At 44.8% G+C, this 23,552-nt stretch overlaps 1 protein-coding gene and 2 pseudogenes across 1 annotated transcript; 1 reads left to right on the forward strand and 2 right to left on the reverse strand.

Moving 5' to 3' along the window:
- Positions 1-933: 933 nt before the first annotated feature.
- Positions 934-3,479, forward strand: LOC136452229 (putative cyclin-dependent kinase F-2; annotated as a pseudogene).
- Positions 3,480-6,189: 2,710 nt separating this feature from the next.
- On the reverse strand, positions 6,190-8,482 carry LOC136452238 (uncharacterized; annotated as a pseudogene).
- Positions 8,483-11,184: 2,702 nt separating this feature from the next.
- Positions 11,185-13,077, reverse strand: LOC136473393 (putative F-box protein At1g46984). The gene is made up of 2 exons (XM_066471045.1): positions 12,224-13,077; positions 11,185-12,100 (listed from the first exon to the last, which is right to left on the reverse strand). The coding sequence occupies exons 1-2, from the start codon at positions 13,018-13,020 to the stop codon at positions 11,482-11,484; spliced, it is 1,416 nt and encodes a 471-aa protein (XP_066327142.1). The 5' UTR covers positions 13,021-13,077; the 3' UTR covers positions 11,185-11,481.
- Positions 13,078-23,552: the final 10,475 nt, after the last annotated feature.

The raw sequence follows: 23,552 nt of genomic DNA on the forward strand, positions 1-23,552 counted from the left end.
AGATGATAGCGAAGCCCCTTCTGTCAATGTGTTGGTGGAGATGAGTCGTCATAGTCATCAAAGATGTTGGTGAAGCATCTCATGCCAAAGTGTTGGCGGAGGTTTGTCGTTGTGTACGCCGAAGATGTTAGTGAAAGTCCTCATGTCGAATTTTGGTGGAGGAAAGTTATTGTAGTTGCCAAAGATATTGACAATGGTATGTTGTCGATGTTGATGTCGGAGATGTCAGAGAAGCCCCTCTAGCTGTTGGTATTGAAGGTTAGTCATTGCAGTCATCGAAGATGATGATACCCTCTAGTGGAAGTGTTGGCATGGGTGAGTCGTTGACTCGTTGTAGTCGCTGAAGTGTTAACGAAGACCCTCCTGCTGAAATGTTTGTTGGGAGCGATGTTGGGGGAGCCCATGAGATATATGGTCTAAGTCTTCTCCTTAAAGAGGCCCAACTAGTAGCTAGCTAGAGTAGTGTCATATGAAATCCAACCCCACCAAAGGGTCACTTGTAAATAGCCATTGCTAATATAAGTTACCAAGGGCATAAGGGCAAGGGACCTCACCTCCCACTCATTTCCACTTGTTCAAAGCCCTAGTGTGTCCCCTCTCCACCTCCGAGCTCTCTCCTTTCTCTCTCTTGTTCAGGACCGCCAGTTCTAACATAATGGACTTGGAAACATATTCTCTTAGATATTCTACATGTATTTGAGCATTTGTGTTCACAATTTTTTTCTTCCATGATTCATTATGAATTTTCAAGTTTTCTATAGAACCGCAGAATGAATAGCTTCTACTATAGCCCGCTATAGTTTTTTTAATAGCTTTTGGAGAGGGTCACCATTCAAAACATTGATCTGCCACCGTCACTGACGTCGTCCACCTGATCCTCGCCTCGCCCCCTACCTATGACATGCAATCCGCCGTCACCCTACTTCACTCGTGATGCCTGCTTGCATAGAGCTCAACGTCGCCGTTTGTGACCCCACCGCCACGGTAAAGATTGGCCTGAAGACGAAGCACATCGCCATCCGGAGCATGGAGCAGTACTAGTTTGAGAACATCTACTGCCTCGGCGCTATCTTCAAGGCATGCCACATGCCAGGCCATTGCCATGAAGTGCCACAGCATGGCCAACGGTGGCCACACTATGGTGCTCCACAAGGCACACTTCCTCGAAGTCGCGTGCTGCGGTGGTGCCAACCCGTTCATCGTCGACTTCCACGACATTGTCCGTGACCTGATCAACTAGGAGATATGCCTCGTCATGGAGTACGTGGCGACCAATGTCCATGACCTCCTCCTCCAGTGCCCCTGCGGGACCCGCTGCTACCCGAGGCCATCGTGCATGTCACCATGTGACAGCTACTTACGGGCACCAAGAAGATGCACGACATCAAACCCTAGAACATCCTCATCGACGAGGGTTAGAGCGTTGTCAAAATCTATGACTTTGGGCTAGCCATGTCAACGGATGAGTGACCCCCGTACGAGCCGGCCGACATGCTTTGGTACCAGGTGCCGCCTAGATGCTGTTGGAGAAGCCCGACTACGACGCCAAGGTTAACGCCTGGTCCCTTGTCTGCGTCATGGCGTAGCTCATTGAAAGTGCATTTGCCCCCTATGTGGGTTTTGGTGTATTGATGACATCCAAATTAGGGACTAATGAGATCTTAATGAGATATGTTACAGCTTTAGTCCCATGAAAGTTTTAAAGAGTTGATCTAAGATGAAATGGTATCCCTAAAATTCTTGAAGTATAAAAGGCGAACGAACTCAAAGCGATCTTCATAGTTTACTTTTCTTGTTTTGGGTCTAGGGTCGCCGTACTATAAAGAGGGATCAAGTTTAGGTGGTCTGAGGAAGATAGAGTGCTCAAGCATAAAAATAAAATCAAAAGAGAGACACTCAAGCACCTCACGAACACTTAGATATAGTTTTTAGGAGTTTGGCCATCGGAAGTGTCGACGCTAGCCAGAAGTGCCAGCTGCCGGAAGTCCCGGCTCCTGCCGGAACTCCCGGGCCCTTGGGACTTAGTCACCCAGCTCGGCTGATCGTCGGAGACCCCGACAGGAGTCGGAAGTGCTAGCTGCTGGAAGTCCCGGTAGTCGTTGGCAGTTCCGACTCTGGCCGAGTCAGCCAAGTTGACCGCGGTTTGAACAGTGCTTTTCTTAGGCGCCGAAAGTTCTAGTGATCTGTGTCGGAACTTCCGACGTAGATCTGAATGGTTCGTTTTTGCCTATGATTATAAATAGCTCTCTCTCCTCTCTTCTAACCATTACAAACTCATTCACTACGACCTAACTCTGTCCAAAAGAGCTCCCAAGCATTCAAGGCTCCCCTCTCCTATCCCCTTTGCTCCCAACTTCGATTCCCCTAAGGATTTGAGTGGAAGAAGAGTGGATTGAGTGAGAGAATCACTTTGGCAAGCTTGAGCACTTGATTTCTTCATCAAGCCGGTTGAATTTGCGTCTATTACTCTTGGAGCTTTGCTCCTATCCGGCTAAGCGTCGCCCAAGAGCTTCCATCTTGTGGAAGAGTCTTGGAAAGTTTGTATTATCCTTGATTTTTTAGTGGAAAGTTCAAGTGATCTTTGTGGTTGCATTGAGAGAGGCAAGGAGGTGGAAGAGACTCTGACCTTTGTGGTCACCTCAACAACGAGGACGTAGGAGCTCCTTTGTGGGGTTGCCGAACCTCGGGATAAATTCTTGTGTTCCGCGTGCTTCTTGTTGTTGTGATTTGTGCTATCATATTTGATCTTGTTGTTTCTCCTCTCTCCAAAGCTTTTCTTAGGGTTTGGACTCGATCTACGGAGTGGTGGCTTTTTGGTGTCAAAGGAGCAACCCAACGCTTCACCTTACCACTAGGAAGTGGGGTTGTAAGTTATCGGAATCACAAAGTTCATTTTAGCTTGGGTTGAGTAGTTCACGTAGGAGTCAAAACTACCGGCTGTTTACATCGGAACTTCTGGCCGCCGGAAGTTCCGCCACAAACTGTCGGAAGTTCCTGTAGTGACTGACAAGTTACTTTGAGTTTTATGTAGAAATTTTTAGATACGCCTTTGCATCCTCCTCTAGACATTGTTTAGATCCTTTCACTCGTTAACAATGGCAGGCCTCTATTCTAGGGATCCCATGACGATGGACATCTTTGCGCCATCTTCGATGTGCTAAGCATCCCTGACTACGGCATGTGGCCGTGCTTCTCATTGACACCATTCGCCACCAAGGTGATGTCGGAGCTGGACACGCAACGGTACAACCTCCTTTGTGATCTGTTCCCTGAGATGAAGCTGTCCACGGAAGGATTCGAGTTGTTCAGTGGCCTGCTCAGATGCAATCCCTCCAAGGGGTTGATGGCAGCCGCCGCACTCAAGCACCCATGGTTCGCCAATGTTGACGGTTTGGAGCTACCAAAGAAAGAGAAGCTTGCGTCCATGTTCGTTGCCCAAGCGACACAAAAGACAAAGGTTACGTGCTGTGTGCGTTTGAAGTGAAAAAACTCTTGTAATGCTAGAACTCTTGGTCTCTAGCAGAAGACAAACCGAGCAACAAAGTGAAAATCAAAACATGGGAATCCATGAAGAAGATGGACATGCTACTGATGAAGAGGAACAAGAATCACAAGAGTACTGATGCATGGTTGAATCTGGATCAAGGAAAGGTGCAACAAGAAGGAGCCAACCTTAAGCAGTCTGGATCATCCAAGACTACAAGAAGAACTAGAGAAAAACTTGAGTTTGTTAACTAGCTACAATTGGTTAGGAAGTACATCATTTGTTGACTGGTAACTGATGAAACTAGAAATTCTGGTAGGTACTAACTGTAATTTTGGCCAGTTTTTGTTGTATAGTCCTCTGACTACTGTGATTTTTAGCCATTTATAATTGTTCAAATTTTAAAGCAGAATGTAATATATTTGTCTGTCACTATGAAAGCCCGGAAGAGGGTATTTATTTCTATCGATGATATTGGTCAGAACACTACTTCACATGATGATTTGTGAATTTATTAGCCTATTGTCACTTCTGGCTCTGATTCACTGTGTTGATGAGGAGGGTGACATTGTTGAGCTTAGAGGAAATTGACACAAAGGAAAAAGGAGCAGATCCACAAAAAGAAAAAGCCAAAGAGGAAGCCTCTTTTTTAATGGATGAATTGTTTGTCGCATTCAGGTATTCTCATAGATCATCTGAACAACATTCCTGTTATGACCGTTAATTTCAGGTCCTGATGATTCTAATATGTTTTCATAATTAGGTAATAACTTGATCGGCAGATCATATAGAAATTCTTTAATTTTCCTCGTCTTGGTAGGTTTACCTTTCGAACTGAAGGTAAATATTCATGCTTGGAGGCATAATTTCATTTTTGTTGTTGGAACTGTATAGAAGATATCTATATTTTTTTCTGATGAGGTCCGTTTATTCATGCTAAGTAAGTCATTTTCTTATTTTTTACCTTGATATGCTTACAGGAAAGGCATTATGTGTGGGAAAAGTTGATTTTCCACATGCTCCAACATTCTGAGCTTAGCCAGTAGGATGGTAAGCAAAGAGAAGCAATTCTTTGAGGAGTTTTACATGTATGGTGAAATCATCGTCTCTGAAAGGACAATCATGAAAAATATACCTTCTCTTGGGATACTTTCTTTTTGAGGGAAATGTTGGTTGCTGAACATGGATTTTTTTTCCCAGATCACCTTAAAAATGGTCTATGATTTTGACTGTGGGACACCCATGTTTTTGTTATCCATCTTCTAAACACAGCCTGCACACCCACACCGGTAGTCACCTATGATCTGTATTTACATTCTATGCTATTTATTATTTGGTAATGAAATATAATCATTTAGGCAGATCTTTAATTAGGTTTGTATGCGCTAGATGCAAGGATGCTACGTTTGACCCTGGATATTGAACTTTAAAATTCCTTTGTGCATGGAGTTCATTGTCAAATGGGTCATCTAAGTGTTTTGTAAAGTTTATTTCTTAAATTGATGATGCCTGTCATAGAAACACGTAGGTTGCAGTACTATTGGGCTGTACCCTTGCTTCATAATTCATAATCTGAAATGGAATGGGTAATATGTACTGTAATTTTCTGTCCATCAATATGCTTTATCTTCTGTCACTTCTATTTTCCACTATACTTGTCATGTTTTAGTGGCACTAATTTCAATCAACCATAGAACCTAAATGGGGAATTTGTTGAAGGACAGTAATGTCACTGTCTTTGTGATGGGGTACACAAATGTCATGTCATATATTGGATGGAAGGAATTGAAGGTGAATATGCTTGGTAGCACGCCAAGGTACACAAAACATCATGTTATATGAGGTGCTCGGCCATGGCACTCAGGTGCCGGCTTGCAAACTCCATGTCGTGCACCCGCATCACCTCCTCGCCCGCATGGTTCGCCAAGGTCGACAGTCTGGAGCTACCAAAAGAACAGAAACTTCCGTCGACGTTGCTCAAGAGACAGAGACGACAGAGGCTGCGTGCTGTGTGCGTGTGACTTAGATTTCCGATGCTTTGATCGTTGTATCATACTATCATGTGAAATTAGTCTGTTGTTATGAACAGAGCTTAAAGTCATGTAATGTTGTGAGCACCGTGATAATGTAAATTGTTTTATTTCAATTGATGAGTCATTTTTGGCTGTGCTTTTGAATGAATTTGATTGGTCTTGCTGTAACCATCCCATGGTCAGTGTTGAGGCACCTAGATGTCTCTGAATTTTTGGTAATGCCAGAGCTCTTGGTCTGTAGCAGAAGACAAACCGAGCAATGAAGTGAAAAATCAAAACATGGGAATTCAGGAAGAAGATGGACAGGCTACTGATGAAGAGGAACAAGAATCACAAGAGAGTGATGCATGGATGAATCTGGATCAAGGAAAGTTGCAACAAGAAGGAGCCAACCAAAAAGAGTCTGGATCATCCAAGACCGCAGGAAGAACTAGAGACAAGAAATTTTCAGAGGAAGGTCAGGGGGAGCCTGAACGAACTTAACTCAGTCAGGTTGTGTTTCCTGACACGGGAAGGTTGGACCAGTTTGATGCATTAACAGGAACTGGGACATTGGAACAGGATCATGTAGCTATACATCTATTTGAGGAGATTCTTGAGGACGGAAGGAGTGGAGCCAACTAAAACTTTGGAAGAGATTTTGGTTTGAAATTTATATACCCAGTGACTTTATTCAATCAAATAGGGGAAAAAATACAGATTACTGTGGCTGATGCGACAAACCAGCTAATGATAATTTAATCAGCGTTGCAACAAATAAAAGTAAAGGCAGACCCAAAGATTACAACCTATATTGTCCCAAAGCGCTCCACATTTGAACTCTATCTAAAAAATAAAGAACAGAAACTGGAGCTCTGTTCCATTACAACCTATTTCCCAAAGCGATCCATATTTAAACTTTAAAAAATAAAGAACAAAAACTGAACTCTGTTGCAAGCTGCGTGCATTACAACATGTACTGGAGATTTCCTTTTCACCTATTCTCCATCGTCTGCAGTTTGTGTAAGCCAGCAGGGTGTGTACGGAAAAGATGATTCCAAGAACTGTTCATTTAGTAATTGATTCTCATATCCTGCTGGATAAATATTGCCCAAGACTTCAACCTTGGAGCTATTCAAGTGATAGGCCAATCCTCGCGTTATTGATTCACTCAAGAAGATAATCTCTTTGCATGGATGAAACCCAAGAATCTCCAACCCACCGTCGGATCCACATTCATCATCAGAGCTCCATGTAAATTCCTCGTCTTCAGCTGCTTGTGAGGCCCATTCAATTTTCTCTTCTGTTGGTGCTTCCATATCATGATCTCTATTGCGATTATCGTAATAGTAATTAATATCCTGCAAGGCCCAAGGTCCTTGGATTTTTCGACCATAATCTGCACGTGGTCGATACTAAGCTTATTCTTCAACAACCACTTAGCAAGGTCCCTGTCATGCTTCAGTACCCACTCCATTTGACAGCCTGATTCATCAAGGTTCCAAACTTGAACTCTGCAGCCTCCCTTGATTGACGCACAATAAACCCCATTAGATGACTTCCCTAGATAAAACTGTGGATAGTGTTTTACTTCAATACCCGGTGGTGGTTTAATCACGTGATACTTATCACTCGACAAAGATATTCTGTAATATGAAATCGTTGTTAGAAAGAAAGATGAAAACCAAAGGACAAGAAAACAACCTGTTTAAAATATTAAAACCGAATAAAATGATGATGCTTAACGAGTTAGTATGTACCTCATAACATAATCAGTTTGACAATGCACATACAATGCTCCTCGCCAGTACACAGCATTGCGTTGTTCGGTTGGCCAGTCCCGTCTCATTTCAGACACCCCATGGAATCACCTTCTCGAACAAAAGACCTTTCCTCCCACTGTCTAGTTCTCGATGAGAACACATGTAAGATGCACCAGATGGTGGCCACTCAGATTGTTCTATCTCAGGGTCTAGTGAAACACTAGAACTGCCGTAGAGAAAATCTCCAGGCTCGGGCGTCCAACCAAAACGGGTAACTGAGACCACCTTGAAGTATGGCGATTCGATCGGATCGTAAGCGAGGTACTTGGAAGGTTTCCTTGATCTCCATGGGCGGGGTTGGGCACGGGGGCAAGGGAGCCAACCATCGAGTGGCCGGATTAAGCACGTAGCGACACTCGTCGCCGTTGTCGGGGTAGTTGTCAGGGTAGTCGTGGACCAGCACAAGACCATTGCAGTGGTCGTCTATGTAGACCCCAGGAAAGGCATCCGGCCTCAGGCAGGTAGTCGTGCTTGCCGGAGATGGAGGGGCCGTCCGAGAGCGGTCTGAAGAACTCCGAGATGTAGTACCCGCGGAAGTTCATGAAGAACCCACCCAGCGACAAGGGGAGGAGATCCGCCCGCAGCAGGCGGCGGGCGTCGACGATGGCGAGCCAAGACTTGCAGACGCACCTGGACGCGGCGAGGCCCCGCGGCGGGAGGCGGCGGAGCACGTCCGCTAGCACGTCGTCCGGCAGGAGCGCCAGCGCGCCCGCCTTATTCTCTGCCGCACTGTTCCCGGCGATCCATTGCTCGCTTGGGAATTGGGATCTTGATCTGCGACGCCGCACTGGGAAGCAAAAGCAATTGAGCTCCTGTCCCCTCGTCAGATCTCTGAATCTGACAGTTTTTTTTTTGAGGGGAGTGAGAATCGACTGTTTGTTGTGTGGAATGATCCGGGGGATTGTTCGGAAATTCGGATCGGGATTGTGGGCCCCTTTGCCCTGGCGCGGGTGGGCGAGACCGCGCTGGGCGCGACGACGAGGGAGCAGACGTCGACCGTGGCCAGGGGAGAGGCGGCGCAGGTGCGGAGGAAAGAGCCAGCGTGGAGGTGCGGCGCTGCCGGTAGCCCACTTTCCCCTTGATGGCCAATAGGCCGTTTCCGGCCCACAAAAACTCTCTCCCTCCTTCGTCCCAGTCCTTCTCCTTCCCACGTGTACGGGCATGAGACTGTGCACCATTTCTATGATAAGCAAAGAACTATAGCTCCGATTAACGTTTTCATGGCAATGTAGCAGTTTGAAAGTTGCAGCTAGGAAGTGTTTGGTTTGATACATCATCTCATTCCAGATGAGATGTGCATCGTGAGTCTGTCGCTTAGTAAACTTGTTGTGAGCACCGTGATGTAAATTGCATTATTTCAATTGATGAATCATTTTCGACTGTGCTTTTGAATGAATTTGATTGGACTTGCTGTAACCATCCCACGGTGAGTGCTGAGGCACCTAGATGTCTCTGAATTTTGGAAATGCCAGATCTCTTGGTCTCTCTAGCAGGAGACAAACCGAGCAATGAAATGGAAAATCAAAACATGGGAATTCAGGAAGAAGATGGAGAGGCTACTGATGAAGAGGAACAAGAATCAAGAGAGTGAATTTGATGCAACAAGAAGGATCCATGGTGTCTTTGTTTACTTTACTGATCCATGGATGAATCTGGATCAAGGAAAGCTGCAACAAGAAGGAGCCAGAGAAAAGAAATTTTCAGAGGAAGGTCAGGGAGAGCCTGAACAAAACTGACCCAGTCAGGTTGTGTTTCCTGATCAAGACATGGGAGCTGGACCAAAATTTGATGCTGTAACAGGAACTTGGACATCTAGTTGAGGAGATTCTTGAGGAGGGAAATGGGAGGAGAACTATTGTGTTGTCACAGCCTGAAGACAGAGAAACTCTATACTGGAAGAAGGGAGACCCGAGGAATGATCAGGTTTAAACCAGTTCTGAAGACTGTCCTAGAACTAGAAGTTCAAGTCGACTTATATATCGTCTCTACTCTCTACCATCCTCTGGAACAATTGGAAAGCTGGGTTTCAAGACGTTTGGTGATCGCTCCTTGGATGTTTGTCAGGTCTTTGCCAGAACAGTTGCTGATCTCAATATCTGGCTCTCTCCCTCTCTCCAAGCCCTGTCTCCTCAGGTCGTGTTTGACTGAAAAATAGATTCTAGGCAGCTTACGATTTACCAATAAGTGGATCTCTTCAGGTCGTGTTTGATTGAAAAATGGGGTGGCCTATCATCTTCACACTCATCACCTTTTGTTTGATTCGCGGAATAAAATTAGTTGATATGATACTCTACCACCTCATTCTCACTAGCAGACAGGTAGGTATGTAGGCAGACCAGGGACGTCCTATTGGTAGGTCCACTCCTGTTCTAATATAGTTACGAGATTAATCGAGGAAAAACCCTATTAGTTAGATTTTATTTTAATTTGATGGGTAGATTAAATTGAAGAATCAATGCCTAATATAATTATGAGATTAATCAGAAAAAATAAAAAAGAACACAGATCATTAATTTTTATGATGATCTAACAATGTAAAGTAAACAAAGACACCATGTTTAATATAAGTGGTACCCGATAAATTTGAAATACTAAGTAAATTAATAAAAAACAATAATTTGATTTCCATAAAAGCTGGAAAAAACAACTCGATGCATTCCATATAAAAACACAATTGCTAAAGGCAAAATTTTTAATGATAACTATGAAAAGTTAATAGTTTGACCGTAGAATTCAAGGTGATCCAACAATTAAATTTAGAAAATGACAAGAAACTAAACAATTTGTGAGACTTAAGACCATAGTTTTCTTGAGGATTAAACTAAAACTAAAGACTATCTTGATTTTACATCAATGTACATCAATAGAAATTGCACAACCACATGGTAGTAGTGGGAGAAAAACAAAAGGTGATAGAGACAACGACAGTTTTAAGCCAAAAAAAGGCCCATCGATAGTTATATGAAATTCGTGATGATAAATGCAATATGGGTGAACCAATACAATGAAGCAAATAAGTAAAATTATTTGCAAAAAGATAAATTCTAAAGATACAATCAGATAAAGCTAGCCACTGCGCATACCATCTCCAAATCTAAATATTGGTTGAAGGATTTTTTTTTTTAATTTCGATCGTTTTCACCCAAACCTTAGTCTCTCACTCTCTGTCTCTCTTTACTCTGACGCTGGGACGGCTTCCTCAGCGACGATGAAGCACACAGCTGCCATTTTCTTCGTACGCCACTCCTCTATCCTCGGCGCCGGTATGGGCTGATCTCGGCCGCATGCCACGGAGCACATAATGATCAAGCCAAGGAGCTTGCCACCATGGTCCTCACAGCCTTGCTTTCTCATGCCTCTCTCGGATCTAGGCGGTCTCATGGTGAGAACGGGTAGTGGTGCGATTTCTCAATGGCAGCACAGGGAGGCAGACACTTGGGGGATGAAAGCTAAGTCGCCCGACACTGTCAGAATGTTAACACATACCCAAAACTTGCTACCGTTGATCAATGTTATCGGGCATGGTGAGGTGAATCAAGCCCAATAATCGAGCATTACCCTCAGAGTCGAACAACAATCCTCCCAACATTCCCTAGCAAGGAAGCAACTACCAAGAATCAACAAAAAAAACAAGGAAGCAACGATCAAGAATCAACCAAAAAAAATATACTACTACTAGTAGTACCACCATATAGTGAAGACGAAGGAACGTGCATGAAGTTCAGTTCAGGGGAGGTCGTTGTGGATATTTGTCCCTGTCCGACATGTCAATCTTTTTCAAAGAAACACAACGGGGAAGCATTGAATTGGAATTTGAAAGGTACCCAATAGCTTTATTCAATCAAACTGACAAAAAAGATTACTGTGGCTGATACGACAAACAAGCTACTGATAATTTAATCATCGTCGCCACAAATAAAAGTGAAAGGCAGACCCAAAGATCACAACCTATATTGTCCCACAGCGATTTGTGAAATTTAAAAAATAAAGAACAGAAACTGGACTCTGTTGCATTACAACCTAATGTCCCAAAGCGATCCATATTTAAAATCTAAAAATATATAGAATGAAAACTGAACTATTCTCCATCGTGAACACTATTGCATTACACCCTATTGTCCCATGCATGCGTTACAACATGTACTGGAGATTTCCTTTTCAACTATTCTCCATCGTCTGCAGTTTGTGTAATCCAGCAGGGTGTATACAGAAAAGATGATTCTAAAAGCCGTTCATTTGATAATTCTTTGTCATATCCTGCTGGATATATATTGCCCAAGACTTCAACCTTGGAGCTATTCAAGTGATAGGCCAATCCTCGCGTTATTGATTCACTCAAGAAGATAATCTCTTTGCGCGGATGAAACCCAAGAATATCCACGTACCCAGTGTGTCCACATTCATCATCAGAGCTCCATGTAAATTTCTCATCTTCAGATGCTTGTGAGGTCCATTCAATTTTCTCTTCTGCTGGTGCTTCCATATCGTGATCTCTATTGCGATTATTGTAATAGTAATTAATATCCTGCAAGGCCCAAGGTCCTGTATACTGAAGCTTATGCTTCAACAACCACTTAAAAAGGTCCCTGTCATGCTTCAGAACCCATTCCATCTGATAGCCTGATTCATCAAGATTCCAAACTTGAACTCTGCATCTTCCCTGGATTGACGCACAACAAACCCCCTTAGATGACTTCCCTAGATAAAATTGTGGATAGTTTTTTCCTTCAACACCTGGTGGTGGTTTAATCACATGATACTTTTCACTCGACAAAGATATTCTGTAATATTAAATTGATCGTTGTTAAGAAAGATAAAAACCAAAGGATGCGAAAATTAAACAACTTGATAAAAAAAAAATTAAAACCGAATAAAATGACAATGCGTAACGAGTTAGTATGTACCTCATAACATAATTAGTTTGACAATGCACATATAATGCTCCTCGCCAGTACACAGCATTGCGTTGGTCTCCTGGCCAGTGTCTCATGCCAGACACGGTTCCGATGGAATCACCTTCTCGAGCAAAAGACCTTTCCTCCCACTGTCCGGTTCTAGATGAGAACACATGTAAGATGCATAACGACGGTGGCCACTCAGATTGTTCTATCTCTGCATCCCTAGAACTGTCGTAGAGATAATCTCCAGGCTTTCTCACCCAATGAAAACGGGTAATTGAAACCACCTCGAAGTATGGCGATTCGATCGGATCGTACGCGAGGTACTCGACTTGGAAGGTGTCCTTGATCTCCATGGGCGGGGGTGGGCACGGGGGCACTGGAGCCACCCATCGAGTGGCCGGATTAAGCACGTAGCCAATCTCACCGTCGTTGTCGTCGTTCTCGTGGATCAGCACAAGACCATTGCAGTGGTCGTCTACGTAGCCCCAGGAATCGGCCTGAGGCAGGTAGTCGTGCTTACCGGAGATGCAGGGGCCGTCCGAGTGGGGCGCAAAGAACTCCGAGAGGTAGTAGTTGTGGAAGTTTATGAAGAGCCCACCCAGCGACAAGGGGAGGAGATCCGCCCGCAGCAGGCGACGGGCGTCGACGACGGCGAGCCACGCCTTGCAGACGCACCTGGACACGGCGAGTCCACGCGGCGGGAGGCGGCGGAGCACGTCCGCTAGCACGTCGTCGGGGAGAATCGCCAGCGGGCACGTCTTATCCTCTGCCGCAGCCTCACCCTGGTCCCGGCGATCCATCACATGATCCGCGCGACGCGCACTGGGAAGCAGCGAAGCAATTGAGTATCCTCCCTTGGGATATCAGCTGAATTGACTTGTGGGAACGAATGCCGGTTGGATCGGAAATTCGGAAGGTCGATCGGGTACTCGGATCAGGGATTTGGATCGGACTGTATTTTTTCCGTGAGACTTTTCTGCCATAAAAGATCGCAATGCCATGTGGATCCCTGGAAAAATTTAGCGGTCTTTAGCGTCACTACTCTAACTTTTTCGTGTCCTCCATGCCACTTCTGACAGTTTGGGCTCTAACGCCGTCAAACTGCAGGTGTGAAAAGACAAAAATACACTTAAGTCTAAATATGTTATTAATTTTTTTTTGAGCATCTTAACGACTTCAAATAAAAAAACTCAAAACTAGAAAGTTATACATCTCATCGAGATCTATAATTTTCATATAAAATTTATTTTCATTTAATTCCGCAAAAAAATATGATTTAATATAATTAATATATCTTAGAAAACTCATTATCTTAGAAAAATATGATTTTTCGCGGAAGGCAACAGAGCATGTAGGGGGATGGCGATGCGACGTGACACGGCGACGCGGCAGGGGATGGCGACACGACGTGGCACGACGACGCGGTGGGGGACAGGCCCCCGCAAGTAGACGTGGGGGCACGCTCGTTCTATTCAACCTGTTCGCTTGTTGGTTTCAGCCAGTCCAAACCAGCCAGCCAACAGTGTTTTCCTCTCACAATAAACCAGCATCAGTCAGCCTAAACCAGCCCAGAAACCAACCAGCGAACATGCCCATTGTATCGGATAGGTGTGCTTATTTACATTTTTTTATTCGATGAGATTGGATGACACCTGTTATCTCAATCGGATGGCCCCGAGGTGCGTCCGGACACGTGCTCGCGCCGGACATCCGGGCGCTAGTTGCGTCGTTTCAAAATACAACTTCGATTAAATTAACTTGTCCCGGGCGCAACCACGAGTCCAAATGAGCCCCAACTCGATTTGCTTGCGTACGTTGCACGTGGATCCCAGCTCAAAAAACACATTGTGCTTGATAAAACAAAATTGTGGTGCTGTGCTTGAACTTTATCTTCTGTTTATCAGTCATAATGCTTCATGGTTAAGTATTATGAATGCCCAAGTCTCGCCTTAGAGTTTCTAGGAACAACTTCCAAATGGCCTTTGACTCCACCTCACAACGGCAAGTGCAATACGAAATCTTCAATCATTGGGATCTATAATAACAACTGTAATCGGACTGGGCAATCAGTTTAAACCAACAAGTTTGGTTCGGTATTTCGGTTTTTAAAAAGTTTGCTTTTCAGAATTAGTTAACCGATCGGTTATTCGTAGAATCAGAAACCAACGACTTTGGTGTCGGTTTCATCGGTGCGTTTTTTTCGGTTTAACCGAAAAACCGAAGACCTCCAGCGCCAGGTCGCCCCTTGCACATGCCGCAGCCGCCCTGCAGCTTCGCTCGCCGCGCCTGTAGCCCCAGCTCGCCACCGCCGCTCTTGCAGCCCCGCTCGTGACCGCCACCACTCCTACAGCCCCGCTCGCGATCGCCGCTCCCTGCAGTTGCCGCATCCACCTGCCAAGACTGCTCGCCGCCGATCCTGCAGCCCCGCTCGCAACCGCCGCTCCCTGCAGTTGTGGACCCTGTGTCTTGCTCCCGATGGCCGCTGCTCACTGCTCGCCTTCGCCTCGCTGCCACTCTCCGCTCGCCGCTCGCCAGTGGCCGCCGGTGCGCCTGCGCGCTCTCCCTGCTCGCACGCGCCACACAGGCCATGCCCCGCTCGCCAGTGGCTTGGGGCGAGGGTGGGGGTTGTGGGCTGGCTTAGAGAGCAAGTGGGCTATGGTGGGCTGCGACCTAGGACAGACAGAACGTGAAGCCAGGGCTGCAAGCCGGTGCTTCCTTCACTGTTCGGTTTCACGGTAGTTTGGTTCTCCGTGACTCTGAAACCGAAGCCAAAACCGACACTCGAACTTTCAGAAAATCAAAACCGACGCCAAAATAAAAAACCGAAAAAACTAACATTTCGATTCGGTTCGGCTCAGTCTTTTGTTTTTGATAAAAAAAGTGCCCTGCCTAAGTTGTCAATATCTATCCACCAAACTTTGTTTTGATATAGCAACTATCTAAGCATATCAGAGGTCTACATCCAGCCAAGAAACCCCTTTTGCAGCCATCTAAAGACATATACAATGTGGAGAAGTGAGTGTTCTGAACATTAAAAAAGAATGAAGAACTTCCTAGATCGCTCCTTATTTCTTGGCCATAGTTTCAAAGTTTACTGTACTGTTCACTCTCATTACCATATATCTTCTTTCTGGCTATCCTTCGTGCTCTAGCTAACTTGGACCTTGAAGGAGTCAGGTTCCAATCCTTTTGAACTATCCTTAAAAAACTAGCTGCGGTCATCATCTTGTCATTAGCTCTTAAGATCATCTCCAGCAACACCCCTACTCTTGATTTAGGTAGTGGAGGCCCAAAAAACCAACTCCAGGAGGACCCCTACTAGACCCTCACATTTGTTGGCATCTTATTTCCCCTCTCTCAATACCTACTCCTATTGCCCCCCTACTCCACCGTGCAAATTTTTTCCCCACACAGATTTTTCCCGAGATTGCTCCGGTGCTCCCGCGACTTTTCTCAGCGGCTTCCTCGGTGGCGCGGCCTTCTCCGGTGGTGCGTCCCTGCCCGACGTGGCCTTCCTCGGCTGCGCAGCCTGCCCCGGCACCTTCCCTGGCGGCTTCCTCGGCTGCGGGCGCCGACATCCGCCCTCCCCCACGTGACTTCCCCGGTGACGCGACCAGCCCCCGCGACTTGCGGGCTGCGGACGCTGGCGTCCGCCCTTCTGATCCCTAGCGCGGCTTCTTCCCCTGGCATGGCAGGCTGTGGCCAGCGGCGTCCGCCCTCCCCCACGCGACTTCCCCGGCATGTGGATCCCACATGTCATTCACTGCTAGGATAGTTTTTGGGGTCTGTTTTAGGTAGTGCTACTGGAGCAAACAAGAAAAAATAGGTGGCTACCCAAATCAAGAAGTAGGGGGTCTGATTTAGGTAGTATTGATGGAGATACTCTAAGGTCTTATTGTACTTCTCAGCCAACCAATTAGAAGTACATCTTTTCAGGACCCCTTGGTTTTGACAATTGTGACTACCTTCATAAGTCTTCACGATAAAGGTCTTCACTCTACTACCATAAGGAACATACAAGGTCTAGGGGCAACCTTCAGCACAGTGTGCCCTAATTCTCTTCTTATCATTCTTGGACATCTTGATTTCCACCCTATTCTTCATGCTGTACTCATTGATTGCAGCTCTAACCATTTCCACAAAATCAAATACCATGCCCACCTTAAATATTTGATTATTCAAGTTTTCATTCCTGAAACTACTGAATCTCATATTCACTTGGCCCTCTCTTTCATCAGGTGGAAGTTGCAACTCTTCATCTTTACTAGATAGGTCATTTGGATCATCAGTTGGCGTTTTAGCTTTCACCCCCTTTAACCTGCTTCCTTTGGCCTTCTTTGCCTTTGCAATCTGTAGTGCTTTATCCACACTGTCATCTATTCTATGTATTCCTCGTATAAGTCATTAATCTCCTTCGTCCACACCTCATTGTCACTGTCCACAAAATAGTTAGAATCCTCACTATCATCTCCGCTGCCACTGTCATTGTTTGCATCATGGGTTGTCTCCATCCTCAAATCACTGTAAAATTTAGGCAATTTATCTACTTTATCCTCAAATCACAGGGCTAATGACTTTGGGAAGCTCTGTCACTGCGTTAACCACCACATCATCCCACGTAAATCCGCCAATAATGTCGTCATGGTCAAAGTACATAACCAATGTCTTCACCATATATCAACCACTAAGCACATAGCATTTGTATCTGAATCAGTATCCATAGTACTCAGGGTGTGTTTGGTTGAGCTATGGCTGTGGGAAAAAGCTGCTGTGGGCTGTGAGCTGTGAGAAAGCTGCCGTGGGCTGTGAGCTGTAGAAAAGCTGAAAGCTGTTTGGTTAAACAAGTATAAAATATACCTTCCATCTTTATCTCTCTTGAAACAACTATGAAAGAGCTTTTTATTCCACCAATTTCGAAAAGCAGAAAGCCAAAAGCTAAAAGCAAGATCAAACCAGCTTTCAAAACTGTACTACGGAAAAACAGCTGCTTCTGAAAAAACCGCCTGAAAAAGCAGTCCCTTTGGTTGGGCTTTTAGCTTTTGGAGCCAAAAGCCAAAGCCAAAAGCCCAACCAAACGGACCCTCAAGCCATCTTCCATTCCCTTACCTGGCAGCAACCAATACATCTTCAAGGTAGTGCTCTTTAATTTCGATAGTCAAGTTGTTCAGCAAAGTCATCGAACCACAACATGGACCAAGTATCAACATCATAGTAATCAAACCAGCTTATCTTCTCATCCACATAGGACCTCTAATTTCCAGAACCAACAAAAAGTCCACCAGGATGAATTTCAATAGTGAACACATCATCATTGTTATCTACAATGCAAAAATTGTACGAATACACTATATTAGTATTTCGCCATGGTCAAAACCCCACATATCCACCTCTCTTTAATCCATTGCAAAAATTGTACAAATACACGACATCAGTATTTCACAGTCCCCAACTTTACACTAGTAAACCCCATATACTATTTGGCCAACAATAGAAGCTACCAAGTTCAACGAAAAGAACATACGCCATTTGATTCTAATGTGATATAATGTCTTATCTTAGACTAAATCAAAGAATCCATCCCTAACACAATGACAAGATTAATTGGGAAAATAACAATTGTACAATACACTATATTAGTATTTCGGCAACAATTTTATGATTGAAGGGGGACCATGACGCGTGACGCCTAAGAGGGGGGGGTGAATTAGGCAACTAAAAACTCTAACTCTAAACTATGGCCTCTTTTTATATTCTTAGCAAAACCTATGCAAAGGATAAACTATCTAAATGTGCAACTACAGTTTTGCTAGTGTGTCGGTATCTCTACCGCAAAAGGAGTTATGCAAACAATATAAATGCGGAAGCTAAATAGTAAGGTAGAGATATGCAAACTTCCATCAATGACTCCGGTATTTTTACCGAGGTATCGAGAAGTTGAAAGCTCTAGTTTGGTTTTCGTGAATTGATGAAACCCTAAGTGCTAACCTAGTTCATCAAGTGATCATGAGATAGGTAGCACACTTCAAGTAGAGAAGCAAATGAAGATCATAACATGACAATGGTGATAGCATGGAGATGATCAAGGGCTTAAACTTGAAGAGAAGAAAGAGAAAAACAAAAAGCTCAAGGCAAAGGTATAACTTGTAGGAGCTATTTTGTTTTGGTGATCAAGACACTTAGAGAGTGTGATCACATTTAGATTTGATAGCTGTACTATTAAGAGGGGTGAAACTCGTATCGGAATGCGGTTATCAAAGTGCCACTAGATGCTCTAACTCATTGCATATGCATTTAGGATCTAGTGGAGTGCTAACACCCTTGATAATATTTGTGAAAATATGCTAACACATGTGCACAAGGTGTGTGCAGGGTTGAGATGGGTTTGGGTCCCTCTCTCCCTCCCGCCGAGCAAGCTCGGCGGGATTCGATGCTTTTGGGAAAATGAAATGCCTATTTTCTATTGCGCCGGATGCAAATTCTTGGTGGTTGGCACATTGGAGCAAGGGTGGAGAAGATAGAAGTGAGAACAGAGCTGATGCCAGCGCCGGTCCAGTGACCGGACGCTGAATCCAGAAGCACCGGACGCTGACTGCCTGCATCCGGTCGCGTTGACTGTCGGTACAGTGGCTAGGGTTTACCACCGGACGCTGGCTGTGTCCGGTCGAGGTGGACCGGACACGTCCGGTCGAGGAAAACTAGGTTTTGACCCTTACTGTACTCGACCGGACGCTGAGGTTCCAGCGTCCGGTCAGTTTTAACCGGATGCGTCTGGTCGAGGTCGGTACCTTATTGGAAACGACCGGACGCTGGGGGTTCAGCGTCTGGTCAGTTGAAGCTGCTGCGTTCGGTCAGCGTTATAGCCGTTGGAATCTGACGAACAGCGTTTGAAGGCGATGACACATGGCGTCCATCTGTGGACCGGACACTGAGCCCAGGGTCCGGTCAAGTGGACCGGAGCATCCGGTCAGAGCGCAGAGTACCCAGTGAAGGGGTACAACGGCTCTATTTCGTGGGGGCTTCTATTTAAGCCCTATGGCCGGCTGTGGCTCACATCTTTGGCCATTTTCATTGACATAGCAACCTTGTGAGCTAAGCCAAAGCCCTCCCACTCATCTACATCATTGATTCATCATCATAGTGAGATTGGGAGTGATCCAAGTGCATTGCTTGAGTGATTGCATCTAGAGGCACTTAGTGATCGTGTTTTGCTGCGGATTTCGCTTGTTACTCTTGGTGGTTGCCGCCACCTAGACGGCTTGGAGCAGCAAGGATTGTCGAGAGGAGGTGGTGATTGTCTCCGGCTCCGATCGTGGTGATTGTGAGGGGTTCTTGACTTTTCCCCGACGGAGCGCCAAAAGGTACTCTAGTGGATTGCTCGTGGCTTGTGTGATCCTCATCTTGTGTTGGTTGTGCGGCACCCTATTGAGGGTTTGGCGTGTGAAGCCAATTAGCGCGTGAACCTCCAAGTGAGTGAATCGCCACAACGAGGACTAGCTTGCCGGCAAGCAAGTGAACCTCGGTAAAAATCATTGTGTTCATCATTGATTCCGAAGTGATTGGTCATCATTGTTATTCATCTCCGTGATTGATTGGTTCATTCATCTACATGGCGGTATAACCCTCTTGATCACTCTCTTTACTTTACCGCAAACTAGTTGACAAGCTCTTTAGTGTAGCTAGTTGTGAAAGCTTGCATGCTTGGTTGGTGTGGCTCTTTAGTTAGCCTTTGAAAGCACACTAACATAGGGTAGTGTCATTGCTCTTGTGTGAATTGACACTATCTAAACTAGAATTTTGGTAGGTGGCTTGCATTTTGAGTAGGCTAGCGCAACACTCGCTTCGCCTCATAATTGTCTAACCATTTGGTTAAGTGTTGTTGTAAAAAATTTTATTAGGCTATTCACCCCCCCTCTAGCTATTAGGACCTTTCAGAAGTGCGCAAGCTTCCCCCTAGTCCTCGTTGGAGCCCCTCGCAAGGAATCCCTCGCAAGGGCCAAGCTCCCGGTCGGGTACCTCCGTGGATAGCATCGGGCCTTCCCCACGCGCAAGTGGGTGTCCGACGTGCCTTCCGGCAAACCTCTCCCGGCTACTCCCCATCGTCTTCATTATCAAGCTTTCGGCCGAACCGCCGCGGGCCTTGTTCCCTTCGGTACATGGTGGCGGCCACACCACAAACGCAATTGGTGTGATCTCGCAAGACCACAAGCCCCTCCGATGTACAACAATGGTGCGCAAGCACCGAGTGGTAAGAGGTATGCAAACCTCACTAAACACTAGGCCTAAACCTAGAGCAAGCACATAAGCGGTGGTCTAATCAATCTAAGCACTTCGCAAAGCACCTACGCTAATCACCTAATGAATCACTAATCACTATGCAAGTGGAGATCACTAAAATGGTGTATCAACACACTTGGTATGTTTCCTTAGCTCCACCCACTCAAATGGCTGGTTGGGGGGGTCTATTTATAAGCCCCACTGAGAAAGTAGCCATTGGGGACGAAACCCGCTTTTCTGCTACTGACCGAACACGTCCGGTCATCCCGACTGTTGGAGCGTGCGCGTTGATCGGACTCAGCTCAGAGTCCGGTTATCATCGACCGGACGCGTCCGGTCGCGCTGGCGCCGCTCTGGAACCTCTCTGGACTCGATCGGACGCTACACTTCATGCGTCTGGTCATCCACTGTGCTGCGTCCGGTCACGCTGAAAACACTGCCGTGATGATGAACAATGTCACTGGTGCGTCCGGTCACTGCTTCGCTCAGCGTCCGTTCACAGTTGCCGACACCTGCTGTTGCCTGGCACTTGATCGGAGCGTTCGGTCACTCATAGGACCGTGCCCGGTCACCTCTGCCGAGCTCGTTTCTTCGCGATCTTACGTCTGGCTTGGTTTCAACCTTTGTGCTTAGACTTTGCTTGACCTTGTATGTCTTCTATGCATCTTCACATGTCTTTCTTGAGGTGTTGTCATTGATCATCGGATCATCACGTCGCCTTCGTCCAAGTCACGTTTTGCATCCTATTGAACTACAAAACAAACACTTGCAAATTCATTGGTCCAATTTGGTTGTGTTGGTCATCAAACACCAAAATCCAAAGTAAAATGGCCTAGGGTCCATTTTCTTTATAATCTCCCCCTTTTTTGGTGATTGATGACAACACAACCAAAACAAGTAAATAATAAAAATTTTGGAATTTAAAAACTATCTACTTGCTAGGATGCAATGCAAAAGGCAAGGTTATATGATGCTAAAAGATACCACATGTAAACATCTTTGGAAGCTTATCTTGCCCTTGCAAATGTCCCCATGTGGCATTATGGATTTAAGTCTCCCCATAACTCCATAATCCACTATTCTCCCTTTCTCGGACCATTACCAATTGAAAACTATTACTATTACAACTTGTAAATTATAATGATTGGGCTTGCTTTTGGTCCTACAAATTCTCTCCATTTAGAATCAAACACCGAAAAGGAAGACATTAGTAGCACAAGGGAGGATCAAACTTTGTGATCCTTTGTATGTGGAGTGGAATAGGTCACAAAATTTGACTCTCACATTACATAGACTAAGCTCCCCCTAAATATATACATACATATGATGAAGAATGTAGTTTATGCATAATTAGCAAATTAATGCTCAAGGGAGTTTAATCTATATAGTGCATGGAGAAAGCATATAAATACCAAAGTGAAATCAACATGATGATATCGGTTTAGAAATACCACATGTGCTTTCTAAACCGATATCATCATGTTGATTAATACCACTTGCAATAGATGGTGGATATTTGAAGTATGATGCTTAACTCTGGGGACTCCATTTTCCTTGCAATGAGACTACTACACACATGATAAGCTTGAAATGGTATTAGTCTCAAAGCATCCAACTTGTAGAGTAACCTCCCCCTAAATTTGTGCACACAAGTATGGAATACTTGTAGGAGACATGCACATTGATTTTAGAATAAAAAATACCACTTGAAAGATGACATCACATGAATGTGAGAATCATTTTCGAAAGTAATATTCGGGAAAAATTATCTACAATTTAGACTTTGGCACATATTAGATGAACAATTGCAAAACAAGCTATGTGCCGTGCTCCTAAACAATTTAAACCATGTAGGTTTGCTCCAAGGGTTAAGAATGAAACCGAGCAAGCCTACCATAAGGTATACCTAGTGTATGCATACCAATTGAAAGGATTAAACATGCAAATGCAAACCTAGGCATGAAAAGGAACTAGATGCTAATTGAAATTGCAAGAAATTAAATCTAGTTACCTAACATGGGAAGAAGAATTTGGGTCCTTAGTATTCACTAACCCACTTGGCAATTGACATGATCCTTTATGATGCACCCCATGAAATACACCCATACTTTGCCAAGTATCCAAATTCCCCGAAGTCCATCGGACTTCTCACTTCCCTTTCGGGATCCAAACCTTCTTGGTGCTTTTCATGTTGGAAATGATCTCCTTTGGCATCCAAATGCGTTTGGCCCCATTGTTGACTTGCTTATTCACCTTGATGGCCACCACCTTGTCATTTTTCTTCTTCTTCAAGAGATAAGGTGTGGATGCCTTTTTGTCCACCTTGTTGGTGTAGGTGTTGGAGAACTTGCTTGTTTGCTTTTTCTTTTTCTTCTTTGCTCCTCCCCCATTCTTCACCTTGCACTCATAGTACTTGTGGCCTTCCTTGTGGCATACGTAGCAAACCACGGTTTGTCCTTCATCAAGCTTCTTCACTCCCTTGACAGTGTTATCTTGATGAAGTTGGGCTTGCTCTGTTTTGCCTTTCACTTGAGTCAAGTCTTTGGTGAGGCGAGCCACTTCTTGCTTGAGTTGCTCATTCTCCTTTGCAACCTCTTGTGTGCATATTTCTACAGCAATTTTCTCAACACAAACATGGTTGCACAAGGATGAGTCTAAATATAAATCATTACAAGAAGTAGAGGCATACTTTTTAGTCATGTCAAAAATAGACCCTTCCTTTTTAGGTGCCACAGTGGGGGTAGTACCGATGACTTCAAGATTAGCAACTTTATTAGTTAGCTCATCACAATGTTTGCACATTGTTTCTATTTTAGCAATCAAACTTTTATAAGCATCTTGTGAGCTAGCTAATTTTTTCTTTAATTTTTCATTTTTCTTTACAAGTTACTCATCATTGATTGTGCAATTACTTGTTGTTGCACTAACCTCAAGTTGCTCAATTTTAGTAGATAGCTCCATATTAGGATTGGCAAAAGTTTCATATTGTTCAAGCAAAGTAGCATAAGCTTGTTGTGAGCTATCTAGTTTTTCTTTTAATTTTTCAAGCTTCTTTTGT

The sequence above is a fragment of the Miscanthus floridulus genome, chromosome 1 (assembly GCF_019320115.1).
Source record: "Miscanthus floridulus cultivar M001 chromosome 1, ASM1932011v1, whole genome shotgun sequence".
In the NCBI taxonomy this organism is placed as follows: domain Eukaryota; kingdom Viridiplantae; phylum Streptophyta; class Magnoliopsida; order Poales; family Poaceae; genus Miscanthus; species Miscanthus floridulus.